The sequence below is a fragment of the Malus sylvestris genome, chromosome 7 (assembly GCF_916048215.2).
Source record: "Malus sylvestris chromosome 7, drMalSylv7.2, whole genome shotgun sequence".
In the NCBI taxonomy this organism is placed as follows: Eukaryota; Viridiplantae; Streptophyta; class Magnoliopsida; order Rosales; family Rosaceae; genus Malus; species Malus sylvestris.
In genome coordinates, this window is record NC_062266.1 from 17,286,447 (window position 1) to 17,307,739 (window position 21,293).

At 37.5% G+C, this 21,293-nt stretch overlaps 1 protein-coding gene and 1 pseudogene across 2 annotated transcripts; one reads left to right on the forward strand and one right to left on the reverse strand.

Moving 5' to 3' along the window:
* Positions 1–2,209: 2,209 nt before the first annotated feature.
* Positions 2,210–7,011, reverse strand: LOC126628149 (zinc finger CCCH domain-containing protein 48-like; annotated as a pseudogene).
* A 1,089-nt stretch (positions 7,012–8,100) lies between these two features.
* On the forward strand, positions 8,101–19,894 carry LOC126629972 (ribosomal lysine N-methyltransferase set10). 2 transcript variants are annotated; one of them, XM_050300143.1, is made up of 16 exons: positions 8,101–8,243; positions 8,330–8,420; positions 9,229–9,403; positions 9,496–9,601; positions 10,104–10,186; positions 10,772–10,798; positions 10,916–11,073; positions 11,216–11,329; positions 11,403–11,483; positions 11,845–11,906; positions 12,312–12,368; positions 12,503–12,574; positions 12,726–12,974; positions 13,183–13,298; positions 13,428–13,535; positions 19,498–19,894. In XM_050300143.1, exons 1-16 carry the CDS (start codon positions 8,187–8,189, stop codon positions 19,646–19,648), a joined length of 1,707 nt encoding a protein of 568 aa, XP_050156100.1. In that variant the 5' UTR covers positions 8,101–8,186; the 3' UTR covers positions 19,649–19,894. The 2 variants fall into 2 exon arrangements, with proteins under 2 accessions (XP_050156100.1, XP_050156101.1); XM_050300144.1 differs by lacking the exons at positions 8,101–8,243; positions 8,330–8,420 and having other exon boundaries at positions 9,259–9,403; positions 9,486–9,601.
* The last annotated feature ends 1,399 nt before the right edge of the window (positions 19,895–21,293 follow it).

The following is a 21,293-nucleotide window of genomic DNA, read 5'->3' on the forward strand; positions in this document are numbered from 1 at the left end:
TTGGGATTTGTTATATGAATTGGAAGTGGGATGTTACGTAAGTTGTAGAAAATTGATTTCTTTGCAAAGAAAACTCAAGTTTCGAGTAGCCTTCTTTGGCTCTTAATTTCTAGGTCTTTATGTGCTCATTTGGAGAAAAATTTTAGTGTGTTGAAAGTACATATGTTCATGATTGTAACCCAATTGTTTTCACTCAGTTCCGTTGAGTTTTGGTTGATCAAAACCTTATTTAAACTTGGGTAGCGAGTTGCCAAACAGCAGCAGAAAACTGGGTTTCCAGTTTCAAGATCTATTTTTATTTTTGGCATAACTTCTAATTTAGAGCTCCATTGTCTACAAACTTTATATGCTTTTTAAGTACAAAACACAAGCTTCAAAACCCATATAATATTACAAGATTTGGTTTAGTTTTGAATGTTCCAAAGCCTAAACTTGATCCAATAGTGTTGTTTTTATGCATATTTTGTAGAGAAGCAAAGCACTGTTTTTACCACACCTATTTTCTTTTCCATATTCCTTTCTAATCTTGTTTACTACAAGTTGAGTGATATTATTTGAGTTATAGGATACAATCATGCTTGGTATATCCGCGTTGGGGGACCATACGCATTCTAAGAGTGATCATGCTTGGTATATCCTCGTTGGGTGATCACTACCTAGAGCTATAGGATACAATCATGCTTGGTATATCTGCGTTGGGGGAATGTTAGGGGTGATCATGCTTGGTATACCTGCGATGAGGGACCATACGCATACTAGCGGTGATGAGGATTGGTTGTACTTGGAACATTTTGGTAGGTGCCATATTTTAGTTGGATTCCGTTGAGTGGTTCGGAATCCTTGCACTTGCTCATTTTCATAAGGTTAGTCCGATCCTAGATTCGAGTGAATGAGGTGTAACCAAAGTAGACATGGTGAGTATAAATGAAATTCACCATGTTATTACTTATAATCCAAGTGGGAATTTATGTAGAGTTCTTTAATTAAATTTGTGAAATTATATGTTATTTCATTGATTGATTAACGTAGTTAGACGTTAATATCGGGCATCTTTGATTCATAGATTTGATTAATTGATGTGATTGTTGGATATGATTGTTATTATTATGAATAGATTAGTTAGATAAATGTGGCTTGAGAATAATACTGTGCTTCGTTGGTTCTGTAATACGTTACATATTGTGGATTGAGGTATCATGATGAAAGCATAATGATTTATATGGTGGATGGAATGGAAATCTTGAATGTCATGTGGGTTTCTTATGTAGCTATGGTCCTAGAAATTTCATGTTTGTCAAGTTATAATAAATGATTGAGGAATGCTATGCTTTTCTACTTGAATTATGATGAAAACATAGCAATTCGAATATTGAATTATGCTTTGTATATATCCTGGAGGCGGGATCTGTTGGAGATACGGATACTTGGTGACGTCACGTGTCAATCCTGGACGTATGTAGGGATCAGAGCATGACATAAAGTATTAGAACATATTGAAAATATAGAGAACAAACATATAATGAGTGTTTATGCAAGAATTCAACAAGTCCCTTATATTTTAATGAAAAAATAAAATGCAATATACAGATTATCGATTTTATGCTCAAGTGGGAGTCGCGATCTCGGCATATGCCTAGGCAAACTAGGCGGACGCTTAAGCGGGTCTAGGCGTCTTTTCTTAATTTTCTAATGCCTAGAAACTAATTAGGGTGGTGGCCAATCGCCTAGTGCCTATGCGGGAATTTTTAGAGCAGTGCACATAACAGTGTTTGGTAAGTGCCTTAATTTCTCCAAATAGGAAAAAGAAAATAAGAGACAAAAAGGTGCCAATCCATGCACTTTCATTCCAAAAAAATTGATAGAAATTTAGTTTACTAACAGAGGCCACTCTAAACGATGATTGTATTTCTGAAGAATGTAAATTCTATATATAAAAATGAATCATTATTCATATTGAAGAAATTCACTGTTCAGCGGAGTGTACGATCGAACACAAACATAATAGACGGATCTCGTATATAAAAAATTGATCCCTAAAACAATGAACAAAACTAATCTGAATGAATGGCTGAATGAAAGGATCTTCAACTTGAGTTTAAAAATTGCTACAATTTGATATGCTTCACGGCCATCACAGCAATGGCTCTTGCAAACCAAAAGAATCGCATCTGACTCCAAATATTTATGGAACTGTTAGTCAGGGTGTAACTCATGAAGACTCGACTTTGTTGTAAGGATCCATCCACTTCTAAACAGAAATGAGACCGGTTGCATCCCCACTGAAGAATAGTCCTCTAGGTCCTACCTCAATCCTCCCTACTTCTCGTTTTTCAAATAATTTGTAAAAACAAGTCATAAAGTGAGAACTTTGGAACTTCAAATTAAAAAAAAAAAAAAAAAAAAAAAAGGAAAAGAATCATAGCATTTAGTATCAGCTACTGTGGACTTACTATGGGAGCTCCGGTATGCGAACAGTATTATCATTGCAAGAACAAAGCAAGATTGGCTTCATTTCTAGGTCTATCATTCCAGCAAGATCAAGGACACCCTGTTGCATGAAGAATAGCATCATAAGATTTGGTTCGTGCTAAATATGGAAATTGAGCCCACCACTACCTAGTACCAAGTATAGAACAAGACTTTATCAGACAGTAATACAAACTGCACGACTTAATGCAAAAATATTAGTCTGAACCATGAAAACTAACACTTTAGAACACCACTAACTGAAACATAAAGGAAAAGGATAAAGATAACATACATGCTCCTCATTGTGGGTGTAGGTCACTTCCAAGCTGCCTCATTCGGTGTCTGCCCACACCTTTATTGTGTAGTCCAATGAACACGAGATCAAAAAATTATCCCAGCAAATAAGAGACATCACCACACCAGAATGCCCCTTTAGCGTCATAACACACTGTAAAGTATCAAGGTCCCAAACCTGAAACAAAATAAAAATCACAATAAATTACCCTATCTAACATTGAAAACAGAAGCCGTAAGGGTTTTCGCAACACTGCATTAAGTAATATCCCAACAACATATATTAGAAGTCGACAAGCTTGTTCTTAAATTCCACAAACTTATTCTGATTATATGGTCCACAGAGCCCGAGTACAACCTATTTGCCCCAACAATTACACATACAACTGGACCAGTGTGGCCTTTCAGAGTTGCAGCAGGGAGAAACGAATTCGTTTGGGACAACCTCTCCATGCATATATAACACCATCCTGAAGTATTGATGCGAAAATTAACTTAACACATAAATTAAACCCTCTTTTGACAATTTTAGTATATGTATAAGTAGGGATCGTTTTGGACGGGGGATTAGGAGGGCTTGCTAATAACCTCTAAACTGACTCAAAAACATAAAAACAAAGTTAAAAACGTTTGAAAAGATTCAAGGGACTCAGAACAGGTTCAAAAGACTTAAAACAACTTAAAAACACTCAAAACTGCCTAAAAACACTTGTTGGGCAGTTTCTGACTCTAAACACAAATTTGAACGAAAATTGGGTTTTGGCTTCACCTAAAACAATAAAAAAACACAAACAAAATAGATTTGAAACACTTTGAAACAAGAAACTAAAAGGGGGGTTTTGATTTGGATGAAGTTGAAACAAACAAACAAGTATGAAAAACTAGACAGATTGTAAAATGAATTTGAGAAATAAGATGATGGATGGGATAGCTAGAGGCTTTTTCTCCACACATGACATGTATGCAAACAACTCGATTTCCAGTTACTACTTCATTGAATTATGAACAACAATGCCCCAAATTAACTGTGACATCACTAGTTAACCCTCAGATTTTCCTTGTTTTATTGGATTGGATGACATCATTCGACAACCCAAAACATTCTTCAAAAGTTCCCTACATGACATTATAATAGAAATACAATCAAAGATCATTACGTTTAATGAAAATAAAAAACATTGACAAAGCACTTGCAACTATGACATCATGTCACTCATGCTAGAATTAAACTTAACGCGATCATTTATAAGTGACCTCCACTACTTATGAATATAAGTTTGTAACAATTATGTGAAACTTTCTTATATTCTGGCATCGGATTTATGCATGCCAATTAAGTGTCGACCCTTAATAAAAAAATACAAATAAGTTATCAATCAAATAGTTAAGTCAATTGCATTCACGATTCAAGAGTTCATAACTGGAATTTATCAAATCATATTGCGCACATAATCATGGCTTTGAAATCACCCATAGCTAAGAGGGGTTTAGCCACTCATGTTCACAACAAAACGAAAGATAATGAATTTAAAAATAGTAAATAAAGAACGAGTTACACCTAGAATGCTTCAACAATCAAGCTTGAATATCCAAGAGTCATTCCTTCTTTCTTCACTCACGGCACAAGGTTAGGTGTAAGGTTTGGATGGTGATTTGTAAGGAAGTGTTTGAGAGAATGAATGGATATTTATGGATGAAGGTTGTATTGAAATGGGGATGAATGATCAAGCAAAAACTGAACTCTATGGCTGCCACACACACTTCTTTTTATAGAAAAAGTGCACGGCAATGGAGGGGAAAATGGTGGTGTGTGCAATGATTCAAGGGTGAAAATGAAGTAATGATGCAAAGCATGAGGGGTAAAATGGAATGGTGTTGCAGCTATAAATGCAAGTAGGGAACATGAATGATTGTGCACATGGTAGAGAAAGGAAATGGAGGTGGAATGGTGCAGAAATGAGTCAAAGGTGCAGGTTGAGTCATGATGCACGGCATGAGATTCCAAAGGTGGTGGATGGTGCATCAATGAGTGCATGTAGTGTAGGTAAAAGTGCATGAAATTTGATGGGTGAAGGGGACAAGGAATGTGCAGCAATTGAGTAAAATGATTCAATGTATTGGTGCATGAAATCAGAAATAATGAAGGAGACAATGGTGGTGCACGGCAAGGAAGGATAATAAGTGTAATGGTGCATGAAATGAGTGCAAGAAATCTGGTGTATGAAGGGGACAATGGTGATTATGCATGGTATGGGTGGAAATGTGAGTAAGTGGTGAATCAATGAGTGCAAGGAGGTGAAAGGATATTGTGCACATGGTAGACAAAGGAAAGGAAGTGGAATGGTGCAAAAAATGAGTGCAATGAGGGAACATGGATGAATGTGCACAACAAGGGTGGAAATTGGAGTGATTTATGGCAGAAAATAAGAAAGGGATGACTCCCTTGCACGACAAGGAAGAGAAATGGTGAAGGATGGTATGGCTTAGACTTTTAGGGCAGGTTTAGGACTTGTAGAACATGTAATGAAATGTCCCAAAGTATTTAGGAACCCTTCATGTGACTGAATCTTTGGTAATTTAGGATTAGGAAAGGTAACGACAAGATAAGGCAAGTTTGACTAGTCTTTCCTCATTCTTAATGGTTTCCTTGTCTTCCTTGGTCCTCAATTTATCTTCTTCCTCTCCTTGGCACATTCCTAGCTTCTTTAGATCTTTAATTTCGTCCAACCACTTTTCTCCATGCATGTGATATCCATTCCATGCCCAAAACTGCTCCAAAAAGCACCAAAATGCACTTCTTTGCCTATTTAACCCTTTGTACCTACAACCAAACGAAAATGGCTTGAAATACTAAATCAACTAAGAAATAACAACATAAATGCACAAGAACAAGCTAACTAAGTCGCATAAATATGCTCCTATCAAGTATAAAAGGAAACAGATAACTCCTTTGAAACTTACAAACTATGAATAAGTGGATGAAGACATATCTAACTGTCAAGTTATTTACCGGTGCCCCGGCAAAAACCATTTCATTGCCAACCACAATAGCATGCACCTGGCCATGAGGCCCATCTAGATTGAATTCTGCATTTGATTCAATGTTCCATGCCTGCAACATTAAGCATAATCAGCATAAACATATTGAACAAACCAAGCTATAAAAAGAATACAAAATTGTTATAATAAGGAAATTAACAGGCTAAAATACCTTAACAAGGTTTAAAACGCCAATGAAAATCCATGGTCCATCACTAACTAAATAACCTGCTTCACCACGGAGGTTAACCAATACAGTCACACTGACCAGTATGGCAATCCCAAACTCAAGTTGCTCCGTCCCTGTCGGCAGAAGAAAGCTTGTTAAATCTTTCAGGAAGTGCAATACCAGTGACAACCTGTTGACATATATTACACCATTAGAATGATTGTCCAAACACACAAATAAAGGACATATACCTATTTATGTTCTATAGAAGTGGAAACAGTATGTAAGCATAATTTGATTTTTAGGATGTAAAATTACTCTATATAAGTTTAATTATTCATAAACAATTGTGTTTGGAAATATATAAATTATAATTTTGGAAGTCGCCAATAAATAATTAATACAAATACACGAGCTTCAGTAAAACTGTAAAACAAGTAATACCCAAAATAATTTTGTCTTCTCAAATCATCAGTTTCTCCTAGATTCTCCTATATTCTAGTTCTAAGAAGACATATAACAGAACAAAATTAAAAAGAAAAACATTTGTTCAATGTAAGTACCTATGCCCTTGGAGTTTTGCCAACATTGAGAGCCCCTCTCCACTAAACCACTTGTGCATATACAGGCATCGATCACATTTCACACAATTCCCATCTACCCAGTACTTGCAGATTTGGGATTTTTAAATACCATTGCTTGTCTGAGTAGCATTACTTGTCGGACTAGCATTCATCTTCTAAGTAGCATTGCCTTTGTGAGCAGGATTGCTTTTCTGAGGAGCATTGTATGCATTGCCTTTGTGAGCAGCATTGCTTTTCTGAGGAGCATTGTATCCATTGCCAAAAGCCTTCTGCTTTGAAATTTGAGGGTTCATGGATGACGGTGGTGAATCTGGGTGCAAAAACCTACCGGATTCCTTAGTGCATCTTCCAACTGCCCAATAGATGCAAACAACTTTTGAAAGTCCTCATACTGGTAGACTATATACTGATCTTTCTGGTCTATTCGCGGGGCCTCCTCACTGCCTTAGTGGCCATACCATAAACAAAAATTTAGAACCAATGAGAAATTGTCGACGCACAGCTTCCAAGATCACTCATCCTAACAGAAACCCTAAATATCAAAGATCAACAGAACCCAAATTCTTATGTTCCAATGCATCCTCCCTTCTTCAAATAACCTTAAAAATAAATGTAACCTAATAAGCCTTCAAATCTGAACCAATGCAGTACGATCAAGCTGTAGAAATCGAGAAACAGGTTACAACTTTCATGAAAGGTCAACTCCGAAATTTAGTATGTATATACTAATTTACTATTATATTTTACAATTTTTTTGGGTCAAATTATGTTTTTCATTTTCATTTTTATTGATTTAAAATATATTTTTCTTAACAGGTAATGGATTGGGTCATATTATCTGATAATATTAACGGGTTGATTTCAGGTCGGGTCATATTACCCTTTTATGGTATTACACGACACGGCTTGTTAAGCTATTGAGTATGACATGAACACGAGAAACACAACATGAATGCCAAGTCTAATGATAAGTAGACTAAACTAGCAACAAGTGTACCTGCTCGTTGCTACGAGATAAAATAGACCACAACAGAAATCATATTGTCATTTAGTTATTGACTATTATCAACTATATAGAAAAATTCAATATTTTGATTAACACGCTTGACCTCCATTTAATCACTTAAGTAGCCTGTCGCTTTTATGGCATTTGAAAAAATAAAAAAACTTAAATAAAACAAATTTACTGTCACATGATGTCCTAATTTAGACAACTTCTCGGCTTCAAATGTGAGGTTAACCCGCCACTGCTTTTATAGTGTGAGTTATTACAAATTTGGGTTCATATTTTAGGAACGTAATCTTAGAGAGACAAAAATTTTAAATCAAAATTTACAAACTAAATGACCTAGTTGTTGATAATTAGATTATGAGTAATGCCAGAAAGATTAAAGGATGTGTCACTAAACCTTAGCATTACTCTTAAATTATTATTTAAATATTAATTAACGTGCTTATTTCTTATGTAACACATCCTTTAATTTATAAATTTTGTTTAAAAATTTAGTCTTTAGCAACAATTCATCGGCACGTGACCTATAAGCATTTCTTTAGACAAAAGATACAGAAACACTTGAAGCTGCTATTTCGCTAAACCTCACTCTCCCTCTCGCATTAACACACACAGAGCAATGGCGACAAGCTCACAGGAAGAGGCCAAGCTCGAACGATTCCTCCACTGGTTACAGGTTCTTACATTTTCCTATGTGAAATCATTCACTAATCAATAGTGCAACTGGGTTTTGTTTTTTATTATTTGGGTTTTCGAATTCAGGTTAATGGAGCGGAGCTACGCGGGTGCAAGATCAACTACTCCGATTCCAACAAAGGGTTTGGCATTTTTTCGGCTAATGATGTTTCTGATGGTAACCCACTTCTTCCTTTTAGGGATAAGTTAATTGGGTTTTTGTTTATCTATGTTTTGAGTGTCAGAAGCTGCATTCTTTGAAAACCATAAGGGCAAAATAAACCGAACAACTCGATTTTATGGGTTTCTTGGGTTGGACAAACCTTATCAACTCGAACTTATGCTCGAATTTTGGGCAATTTGATAAGTTGAGCAAACATGGACTTGATTTCTTAACCCGAACAAAAGGCAGGTAACTCAAGCAACTGGATATAAATATATGGGTTATTTACATACTATATTTTGTGTCAAACAGTAATTGTTCCTGATTTATCTTGTTCTTTGTCTAGTTTAATTATAGATATAACGAAAGGATTGAATATGATTGAAATGTATTGATTACCATAACTACTTAGGTAAACAGCCATTCACATTTAGTACCGAGGTAAACAGCCACTCACATTTGTGCATTTTAGTTATACAAGATTTTTTCGTAATTTTTTTTTGCAATCTTCTCAGCAGCTTAAGTACTGTAATTTGGAAACCTGAGAAAGTCTCTTGGGCATATGCGTACCCCCCATGGGCTGCTTCATTTCTTTAACTTCCTTATTCAGCCAAACCGTTCAAGTCCACCCCTAAATAAGAATCTTGGGTACAAATAGATTTGTCATGTGTCCTAATAAAACCACCTTTTAAGGGGTTGGTCCTGAAAATTCATACACCAGTTTGGGATATTCTGTTTTTCTTTTTTAATGTGGGAGATTCTGAGTTGTAACAATCTTATATTTGGAGCATAATTTTGATTTATTTTGGGAAATAAATATCAGGGGTTCTATTAGTTGTTCCTCTAGATCTAGCAATAACTCCGATGAGAGTTTTGCAAGACCCTCTTCTTGGACCAGAATGTAGAGCAATGTTTGAAGAAGGAGATGTAGATGATAGGTTCTTGATGATCTTATATCTCACAGTGGAGCGCCTCCGCAAGAATTCTTCTTGGAAACCGTATGTATAGATTTCATTTTGTTGAATTATCAATACCAAAATTTCTCACTTCTTTGGTAGTTAAGCTTCTCTTGGGTGGAAGATAACATCAGGTACCTTGATATGCTTCCGACCACTTTTGGCAATCCACTTTGGTTTACTGATGATGAGCTCTTGGAGCTAAAAGGGACAACATTGTATCGAGCAACAGAACTGCAGGTAAAAGATTTTTTGGGCATCTGGCCAACATATTTAAATAGTCAAATGTAGGTTGTATATACACATGCCATCTGACGTGGGAAACTCCATTCAATGATGGCTTGTTATGGTTCTTCTAAGATGGTGAAAGGTATAGATAATATGTACAATATGTTTTAGAAAAATTTGCTTCTGACATGCCAGCATATGCTTTTAATTTTTAACTAGTATTCAGGTGTGCAGCGGACTTTTAAGTTGGAGTTTAATTTTTGTGATATTGGTGATATCATTTGTTGGGATTTTAGGTTAAATTTGTATTGATGTTCATGCTGGAAATTATATATATATATATGGTTTCACAACTTTTTCAATCTAAGCTCATTTGGCTTCCCAGCAAGCATGCCAAAGTTTTGTTTGATTTATATGGTTTTACAAAGTATCTAGATGTCAATTTTGATATATAGTTCTGTCAAATAGGGTTTAAGTAGTAATATATCTGACCAAGGATGGGTTTATCTTACAGAAGAAAAGCTTGGTGTCTTTATATGATAATAAACTGAAGGCTCTGGTGAAGAAACTGTTAACTCTGGACAGGGATTTGGAAAGGTGTGTAAATATATTTTAGAAATCACAGATGTAGCGTATGATACGAATGATTGGTTTAGAAATAATTAGTTCCATTCTTTTTTTGTGGTGCTTGTCATGCCCAGTCTTGTGACTATTTCCTAACTAGTATTGGATCAACAAATATATAGCAGCTGTTGAAATGTTGTGAAAGTTTGGTCAACTGGAAAACATTATTTGGTTATATAAGACTATTAGAATGTAGACCGCAATTTATCATGAAATCTATCCAGTTGGTGGACCTATGAAGTTTCATAGTTTTTTCATCATTTAGTATTCTGGTGTCTGCATGCTTATGCTACGGTCATATGAATTGATCATCTCTTTAATGGTCAGACTCTTGAAATATGGTATCTTATGGCAGACCGTCCAATTCTTTCTTGCTATTTTGCATTCCATTGTCATTATGTTACAAGTGAATGAGGCGTATACTCTTGTAAGAAGCTATGTAAAATTGCATGTAGAACAACATTCAGAAGGATAGACATTTGAATAAGTTATATGCATCCTAAGAATTTACTATGATTAATTACTGATCCTATACAATACGTGTTCTTTCTTTTTCAGAGATGTGTGCTTTGAAGATTTCCTCTGGTAGGTGCCATCTTTGCAAATAATCTAATGATTTTTAAAATTGAATCCTCTCCTTAATAATGTCTTCATGGTGCTTTAGACTTTGTTCCTTATGTTTTACAATTGCTGTCATGCTAGGGCAAATTCTCTGTTTTGGACCCGTGCTTTAAACATTCCCCTTCCATATTCTTATGTATTTCCCAAAATTCAAGAAGACAGTGCTTCAGATGACAAAAATATTGAGGTTTCTACTAATATTTGCAAAGAAGAGTTGGTTAATGGCAAAGATGAAACAGGTTAAGTCAATTTTTTCCCGCCACTAATTTCTCATGCCAAACCTTCAGATATACTTTATTAGTGTGTACTAGGTGCTTGATTTGGTATTTGTTGATACAAAATATTTCTGTTTATTCCAACATTAGTGATTTCTCTATTTAGGATGTCATGTTGAAGGGGTTGATATTCCAGTTAGTAAAGCAACATCCACACCTAAACAAAAAGAGACTGTCTGGGTTGAGGGTCTTGTTCCTGGCATTGACTTTTGCAACCATGGTATGCCAGTTGCTTATCAAGCGTTTGGAGAGTCTTTATTCTGTAAACCTTGCTGAAATATGTGGCTCTTCAGATATAAAGGCAGCAGCAACATGGGAAGTTGATGAAACTGGATCGATAACTGGAGTTCCTAATTCTATGTATCTTCTCTCTGGTAGCATTCTCTTAACATCAGTTTCTCCTTTTTCCCTTTTCCTTTTCTAGCTGAAAAGCAACAGCGTATTTAATTACACTCATAATATCTTGTATTAGTTTCATAACACAAGTTTATCTCATCGTGACTGTTGCTATTGAATTTTTGCAGTACTTGTTGTCACTTCTTTTATCTTTTTATATTTAGCAGAGTTTTAATCTCATCACATAAAAGTATGTAAATGTGACAGTTTCTATGACTTGTTACTATACTTGATTTCTTGGGTTTCAGGGATAATTATACTTGTTTTCATTTCTGTTCTTTGGTCTAATTAGCTAGGCTGTTTTACTTACCATGATATTCTCTCTCTTCAATTGGAAAGCTGGACAACCCTTGCAGGTTGACGCAGAAATTTCCATAAGTTATGGTAGCAAAGGGAACGAGGTACACTCTGGTCTCTCTAATTTTTTTCCTTTGTTTCTGATACCAAAGTTACTTTTAACATTGTAGTTCTCGTACTCTGCATACCTCCTAACAGGTGCCACCAGACTCGGCCTTCATCCTAGTAACTTAACATAATCTCTTCAAAATGGTTGCCTGTATTGCATTGAATGTCAACATTTTCATGCATTGAGCATACATTCTTACTTAGGCCTATGAGTCCAACTGATTTCACTTAGTTTTGGCGTGCCATCATTGTTTATTTGTTCAGAAATCTCTTTTTTCTAGTTTAAATTGAAGAAACTACTTTTTCTTTGCTATCCCATATCTTATTTTCCTGATCCATTTTATCATTTAAAAAGCTCGATCAACTTTCTGAGTCCAAGCCCTTGTCTGTGTTTGATGCAGGAACTACTTTATCTGTATGGTTTTGTCCTTGATGGTAATCCAGATGACTATCTCATGGTAATACCTCTATGTTGGAATATCTTGTGACTTGTATTGAATGCTCATTGGTTTCTTAAATTACTCATTCACAATAGTAATAATGTCTTAAATATCCAGAGAAACTTAAATTTGACTCTATTTGATTTATTCAGGTTCATTATCCAGTAGAAGCCATTCAAAATGTTCCCTTTGCTGACTCGAAAGCACAGCTTCTCGAAGCACAGGTCAGCTATTGTCTGTTTCTGAATTTCATTAAGAAAGAAAATAAGTAACGTGATTGTAAATTTAATGGCATACACGGAAATATTTCTTATTCTTTTTGGTTATTTCCAATGCAAATTTTGCTTCATTATTCATAAACCTGGTTGTTCACAGAAAGCTGAAATGAGGTGTCTGTTACCTAGAAGTTTACTGGATCATGGCTTTTTCCCAGTAGGCAACTCAAATACTGAAGGAAGTGAGAAGTGCAAACACGACGATGTATGCAGCTATAGTTGGAGTGGTCAGCGAAAGATGCCATCGTACTCACGCAGGTTGGTTTTTCCTGAAAGCTTTTTGACAGCCTTGAGGACGATAGCCATGATGGAGGATGAGCTATTTCAGGTTTCATCGCTGCTGGAAGAGGTAACAGTTCTGCAGCTATGTATTTCCTTCCATCAAATACCTTTGCCATTTTGAGTTTTTAACTTTTTAGTCATGGTGTATACTACCTGTCAAGTGTCTAATTATATACTTAATATCGTTTCAATCGGCCTGAAGTTGCAATGCACATCTGTTTCGAATCATTTACTTCCCTGATTAATATCCTAATTAAATTTATTTTATCTTGAAGCTTGTACAATCAAGAGAGGGGAGGCAACCATCTGATTCAGAAGTTCAAGCAGCAGTATGGGAAGCTTGTGGTGATTCCGGAGCTTTGCAAATACTCGTTGATCTTCTTAACATGAGGTAACTAGTAGGAACCATGTGTTATTTAGCAATGTATTAAGATCAACTTCTCAATCCGCATGCCTATATACATGCTACTTTCAGAAGAGTTGTATTATTAGTTGCCTAACCGGATTTCCAACACGCAAGGATGACGGATCTTCAAGAGTCTTCTGGTACAGAGGACAGCGACACCATTTTGCTTGAAAAGACAAGTATTACTGAAAGTGCGAACCAGCAGAACGAAAACAATTTAAGGTACCATCTTCGCCAAATTTTATTTCGGTGTTCATGAAAACTTAAGCTGCACCATGTTTATCGATTGAGGATGGTAAAAATTGGGTGACTTTAGATGCGGACCCTATTTATCAACGTTCTTTGATTGAAACCTTATTGGTTTTCGATTTTTTATTGAAGTCTCTGAAATTAATGCAATAATGCATTTCTATGTAGGTTATTATAATTTTTAAATTAAAATTTGATATTTGTAGTTATTTATATTAATGAGATTTTAAATAAAATCCATAATTTGTTGAAAATATTAAAAGAAATTATACTTAAATAAAACCCATGATTTGTCATTACTTATGTTTATACCATATTTAGGGCCTCGTATTTAGACCTCGTATTAATACTCGAGGAACTTAAATGTAATTATGTAATAAAGGAAGGGGGCAAATATGTAATTAGGGGAGGAGCCCTTATTCTATAAAAGGGCCTCCTCACCCTCACAAACCCTAAGCCTCTCACCCCCTCTCAAAGCTCTTCATTTACAGAGCTCCTCTCACAAATACTCTCAGAGAAATACATATTCAATGTGGACGTAGCCCAAACCTTGGGGTGAACCACGATACATCTTGTGTCATTTATATTACATGCAGATTCACGGTCGGATTTACGTTGTTCTAAGATCTCCGGTTTTGTGCATCAACATTTGGCGCCGTCTGTGGGAATCGATACAAAAAACTATGTCGGTTTTCTTTCATTTTTTTCATCAAATCTCACCACTGTGAATCTGCAAAATCCACCCAAAAACCCAGAAACAGAAAGATCCAAATCTCTGTCTCCTCCCTTCACTCTCTCTCTTTCTCTCTCTCTCTAATTCACAATTAATCTCTCTGCAACTACTACTTCCTAGATAGGAAAACTAGAGATGGAGAAAACAAACAGCCTTTGTTAAATGGGTAACTTGTCAGAGAGGTTCTAAAAAACGTCATTACAAAAGATTGAAAGAGAAATAGCTAATGGAAAAAGAAAAGAAGGAAGAGAACAGAAGAAAAAGGAATCGGTCAGGTGAATATGATGATACTGATTGTGAGGGGAGCAAAACAAGGAGAAAAGAATCCCTATCCGAATCAGCTGCACCTCCGGTTTCTCCACCGAACCATTGCTTTACACTCTTCGCTGTCTCCGTCTCTGCTCTCATCGCCAGTCATCTTCTCTCCTTCTTTAAACCTGCAAAATTTCCAAATTTCAGCTTCTGCCTGCAAATCGTTAAGGTTTCCATTGATTTCGCTGCAGAAGGAGTTTTCTGGTTCCCCGATCGTCCCCTTCCTCTTTTTCTCCCTCCTGCGAGATTTTCAATTTTTCAGATCAGGCAGTGGCAGATCGTGTAATTTTTTTGAAATTTCGACGAAAGTGTACGGATGAGCGAGGGAAGAGGAATCAAATCTCTCCTCTCTCTATCTTGTCCCTCTCCCAGAATCTTCTTCTCATTCCTCGCTCTTTCTCATCCCGTCGTACAACAACTTGCTCCGTACGAGAGTTCGCCACACATTGGCACCTCACTTAACATCTGTCGTACAATAGTCGAGTCGAACAGGCATTATCGACGAGAGAAACGGAACTGAAGCGAGAAGCAGAGGTATGAGAACGTGCTGCTTAACGAGAAGCACAAGTTCGAGCGGCTCGAGAAGCTCAGAGCAGAGAAGAAGCTCAGGCTCAAGCTCTCACCGATCAAGGCGGAGGTGGTGAGCAAAGAGAACCCCGACGAGGGCAGAGATGTAATTTTGGAACTCCGGACGCAGAACAAGGAGCTGGAGCACCACATTTCGCGGCTGGAGAAGGGCGGTAAGACATTGAGGAAGAGGGGTTTGAGTAACAGCATCCAGAGAAGAATGAGCTTCGTCTCCATCTCTGCAGAATCTCTCTGCTACTGCTCTCATCAAAATTAACGACCTCTACAGCTATGACACGTGGATCCTCTTTTCTCCTCGGTTCAGAGATCAGTTCAAATCAAACAGCAGGTTTTTTCCTTGGCCTAAACAAATGTTTATTCTCAGACTTCAATCTGGTGCCTTCGAATTGGGGCGGCAACGTTCGGCCATGGCTGGAGGTGTTCGTCGCCGAATACCCGCAGCTCGAGAAGCTGAGGCTGAAAATGATGACACTGTGACGGGTTCAACACCGATGGCCTTGAAGCCATTGCCTTTGACTGCAAGAATTTGACTGAGCTCGACATACAGGAAAACGACATCGATGATAAAAGTGGACTGGTTAAGCTGCTTCCCTGAAAATTTCACATCAATGGAAATACTAAACTTTTCCTGCCTGAATTCCGATGTCGACTTCGATGCTCTTGAGAGTTTTGTAAGTAGCAATCGAAGGGAGTCAGAGTTTTGGGTTTTTAGGGTTCTCGCCATAGAGAAGCATCCACAAAGAAAGGACAAGGAAGGGAGTTAGAGTCAGACGAAGAAGGAAAGCAAGTGTGAATTTAATTTAAAAAAGCAGGACGGCGTTTCTGTTTCTATTCATGATGCACAAATCAGCCAGCTGAACTCCGGCGATGGGAGAGAATCTCCGAGTCGCTGTCCTCCTCTGCCATTACTCGACGTTTCCAAGGAGCTCCGGCGACACGGTTCGCATGCAACTTTGTTTTGATGCTCTTTTGATGTTGTTGATGCTCCCGAGGTTGCTGCAATATAATATATATATATATATATATATATATATATATATATATATATATATATATAAAAGAAAACAGCCATCTGTGGGTGGAGGAAAAAGATGTCGGTAGGTGGAGAAAAAGAAAAAGTGGTGCAGTCATAGAGGGTCATGTGCTCACAAAGAAGAAAAGCAAAAGCACTGACAAAAGCAATATCATTTAGCAGATTCAGATCGAATTCCATTGCGCCCACGCAGAAAAATAAAAAAAGAAAGTGAAAAGACAAAGCAAAAGGGAAGCACATGGGACACTGCAAAAACAAGGAATAAACACCCTATCGAAATGATGTAATTTATTTTCCTTATTTTTTGGAAACATCTGTATAAATCCCATCAGAGGGTGTAAAAACAAAAAAAAAAAAGGAAAAGCCCAAAATAATGGGCTGGAATGTTGTGTGGAGGACGAATGCCCATAAGCCTGAAATAGCACCAACCAGGTCATCAAAAGTACGCCAAGTACTCCACAATTATTCGACAACCCGCCGCTATTACCACCAACTAGGTGATGAAATGTACAACCCGTACTCTAATATTATTTGGCAACTAGCCATTCATGTCACCAATTAGGTGATGAAATGTACAACCCGTACTCTAATATCATTTGGCAACTAGCCATTCATGTCACCAACTAGGTGATGAAATGTACAACCCGTACTCTAATATCATTTGGCAACTAGTCATTCATGCCACCAACCAGGTGATGAAATGTACAATCCGTACTCTAATATCATTTGGCAACTAGCCATTCATGTCACCAACTAGGTGATGAAATGTACAACCCGTACTCTAATATCATTTGGCAACTAGTCATTCATGCCACCAACCAGGTGATGAAATGTACAACCTGCACTCTCCTTCATGCCACCAACCAAGTGATCAAAAGTACGCCCAGTACTCCAAAATTATTTGGCAACCTGCCGCTATTACCACCAAACAGGTGATGAAATGTACAACCCGTACTCTAATATCATTTGGCAACTAGCCATTCATGCCACCAACCCGGTGATGAGATGTACAACCCGTACTCTAATTTGACAACTAACCATTCATGCCACCAACCAGGTGATGAAATGTACAACCCGTACTCTCCTTCATGCCACCATCCAGGTGATCAAAAGTACGCCCAGTACTCCAAATTATACATGAGCATTACTCATGTCATTTCATACATAAACATTCATGAGCATCACTCATGACAATCATACATAAACATTCATGAGCATCATTCATGTCAACATTCATGAGCATCACTCATGACAACATCCATGAGCATCACTCATGTCAATCAACATAAACATTCATGAGCATCACTCATGTCAATCAGCTTCGAAAGCTTCATTTACAGAGCTCTAGCTTCAAAGCTTCACCTACAAAGCTTCAGTGCAGGGTATACAAATACCGCCCCCGAACAACCGCACTTCGGGCCATACATGGATTCAATTTGAAGTCTCCGGCCAACAGACTCTATTGACCGAAGACTTGAGGGACTACATTATGTACCATATATTGGGCCTCAACTGGGCCTCATGAAAAATACTTGGGGGACTTAGCCCATTATTTATGTATTGAGGAGCGAGCCCTTATTCCATAAAAGGAACTCCCTCACTTTCATTAAAGAGCATCCATTATTCATGTACTGAGGAACGATCCCTTATTTTATAAAAGGGACTCCCTCACCTTTATTAGAGAGCAACGCCGCCAGCTGAGCAACCGCCTCGCCGCCAGCATCAACTCTAGCCCATTATTTATGTATTGAGGAGCGAGCCCTTATTCTATAAAAGGGACTCCCTCACCTTCAAACGCCGCAAGCCGAGCTAACCAAGGCAACATAAGCCACGAGCCGAGCAGCCTCGCAGCGTGTGCTACTTCTAGTTGAGCGTCATTTCAGATTGAGCACTACCTTATATCGAACATCAGTTCAAGAACAGCATCTAGTTACTTCGGCCCACACATGGACTGAATTTCAAGTCTCCAGCCAAAAGACTTTCTTGACTGAAGACTTGGGGGACTACTGTTTATACCATATTTAGGGCCTCGTATTTAGACCTCGTATTAATACTCGAGGGACTTAAATGTAATTATGTAATAAAGGAAGGGGGCAAATATGTAATTAGGGGAGGAGCCCTTATTCTATAAAAGGGCCTCCTCACCCTCACAAACCCTAAGCCTCTCACCCCCTCTCAAAGCTCTTCATTTACAGAGCTCCTTCTCTCACAAATACTCTCAGAGAAATACATATTCAATGTGGACGTAGCCCAAACCTTGGGGTGAACCACGATACATCTTGTGTCATTTATATTACATGCAGATTCACGGTCGGATTTACGTTATTCCAAGACCTCCGGTTTTGTGCATCAACAACTTATATTAATGACATTTTACGTACAAAAAATTGGTAATTTTTATATGATGCATTTTACATACAAAAAGTTGGTACATTTTATACAAAAAAAGGTGATACGTTTTATACAACGGGTACATTTTACACAAAAGAGATGGTACTTACAAAAAAAAAAAAAATGGGGTGCATTTTACAAATAACAAAATGGTACATTTTTAAAGACAAATGGGTACAAATAAAAGGTCAAAAAAATATGAGTACAAATAAAAGTTTGAAAAATATGGACACAAAAAGAAATTAATATATGGGTACAAACTAAAACTAAATAGAAAATCGGCACAATTTTAAAAAAGGGTTGCAAATTAAAATGGGTACAAACTAAAAATAAAAGTATATGATACAAAATTTAGCCATTATATCAAATGTAACGTTTCTAACACTAAATGAATAATTTAGAAATAAAATTTAATTAACTTGATATGTAAAATATTTAATTATTGAAATAATTAATGATGTTTATTAAAACCAAGGACGTTGATTAAAATTTGAAAAGGAACAAGGTTTCAATCAATGGAGTTGAAAAAAGAAGGATGGGAACCTAATTTCTCCTGAAAAAATTCTTCTGATGTCATTCAAATTCTAGGATATGATAGAGCAAAAATCCTACTAATATCATTGAACTGATTTCCTGTTGTAACACGAGAAGGAGCCTTTCAAATTCGAAGTTTTTCATGCGTTGTTTAGAAGTAGGAGCTCTTAACAAGTTATATGCTTACTCTTACAAACTACGAAATCTTGTTACCGTGTCATGGAGCCTATCTGGCAAGCTTCCGCATTTCTGCAACATATTCATCTTCTCGTGCGTTTTGCCTATTGAAAAACTCAATATGTTTGTGTTAATCTTGGATTTCCTTCTTCTGTTGGTGGCTGCAGCGGAGTGACCGACGGCATTGCACAACACAAGTCGATGACTCGAAACGTGTGGTCTAGTATAATTTATAGACGTGAGCAGAAGCAACTCACTCGACTGTTCCTCAAGGAAGCAGAACACGCCCTGCAATTAGCCCTCAGCGAAGGGAACTGACTGTGTGTTATATCATGCAAGCCTTAGTTTCCGATTTGGGATGTTCATACACAGCTAGAAGCCTACAAGTGCTTTCTGAACCGGCTAGTGCTTGTAATTATTCTTTTTGGTGCATGCTAGTCATTATTTGTTTCCCGCATCCAATTAGTTGCCAAAGTTTTGCTTCCCAACTTCTTTTGGTTACTAATCTATGTAAAACTTAGAGACATGTTATTCCACAGTGAAATGAAAATAACAAATTATGGCGGTTTTGGTGCCTGACAATCGTCCATGCACGTGGGTGGCTGTTTTGATGCGCGTACCGCCCACAATGTGGTGCGAGCCAACTGCCACCAACCATGCGCATGGGTGGCTGTTGGTTGTTGATGCACTAGGTACCCACAATGCAGCAACACAGCCACCATGGACCGTCGCTACTGTAGCTCTAGACTTTCATGGCAACTTTGTAGTTCATAGTTATACGACAAGTCAAAAATCTAGCTCACGGTACAAGTAGGCTGGCACATCGTCATTCAAAATAAGGCCGGCGGTAAGTGAGGTTGCCGAAAAGTTTCCACACACACCCTAAATATTCAGGGAGGCCGTACATATATATATTCATAGCCCCCACAAAGGGCCTCCAAATTTGTTCAAACGAAGCAGCCTTTCTTTTCTTGTGTGCTGTCTTCAGGCTTCTAGGCCAGCTACATTCGTAAGTGTCCACCCTACTGCATACTCAGCGGCCGCAGCAATGGCGCCATTGAAGAGATTAACCGCCACAGAGAATGCATAGTTCTGGCCTGCAATCTTGGCCTTGGCAATCCCAAGAAGCGGGAGGGCAATTGCAGACAGGACACAAGCACCAACAAACGTAACGGAATCGTTGTTTGTAAACGGAATGAGCGACCATCTTCTCGCGCACCAAGATATTATTGTATTTTGCAAAAATGCTCACAACCTAGTACAAAGTAATGAGCAACTTCATATATTTAGTCCTTAGCACAAATTAAGCATTTGCTTTAGATTATGCAGGAAGGGCAGGCATACTGTGGCGGCATCATCAACGTCCATCCCGAGTTCTTGATACTTTTGGAGCAACTCCATTAGCTCGGGGCCATTCCGATTACTGACATCTCATTCAGTTACCGCTCTTTCTTTAGAGGCCACTTCCTTTTCACTGCTGCTAGATGTAAAATCTCCAAACCCCATCGATATTCCATCTGCCACAAGGTTTGCAAATCCAAGCACCAACACATCCACTACAAAACACAGTAGTTAGAGATGAATAAAGATGCTAATTAATTAATTACTGTAGTCACCTTGGGGGGTGTGTGTGTGTGTGTATGTTCCAGTTCCACACTAGAAAGATGTTATTTCACCTGGCTTCTGATTTCGTAATCCTTTCTTGAGTTGTAAAACACTAAATAAAATTTGAGAAAACTTCAGGAGTACTAATGGATTTGTCAGTACCTCTAACTCTTTAAGTATAATTCTTGGCTACAACCAGTTGTATTCAACCATGTCATTATTTGTCGTGTCGCGTGATTATCTATGACAAATGAACAAGTGCTTAGAGAATCAAATGACAATTCATCAAATCAACAATGTCGATTATACAAGCAATTCTAAAGGTCATAGGAAAAAAAACCAAGCATGCGTTTTACAC

Coding starts and splice junctions, on each gene's coding strand:
- LOC126629972 (XM_050300143.1), top strand. CDS start 8,187: ATGGCGACAAGCTCACAGGAAGAGGCCAAGCTCGAACGATTCCTCCAC. Junction 10,187..10,771: donor CTGGACAGGGATTTGGAAAG/GTGTGTAAATAT, acceptor TTTCTTTTTCAG/AGATGTGTGCTTTGAAGATT. Junction 11,484..11,844: donor TTCTATGTATCTTCTCTCTG/GTAGCATTCTCT, acceptor TCAATTGGAAAG/CTGGACAACCCTTGCAGGTT.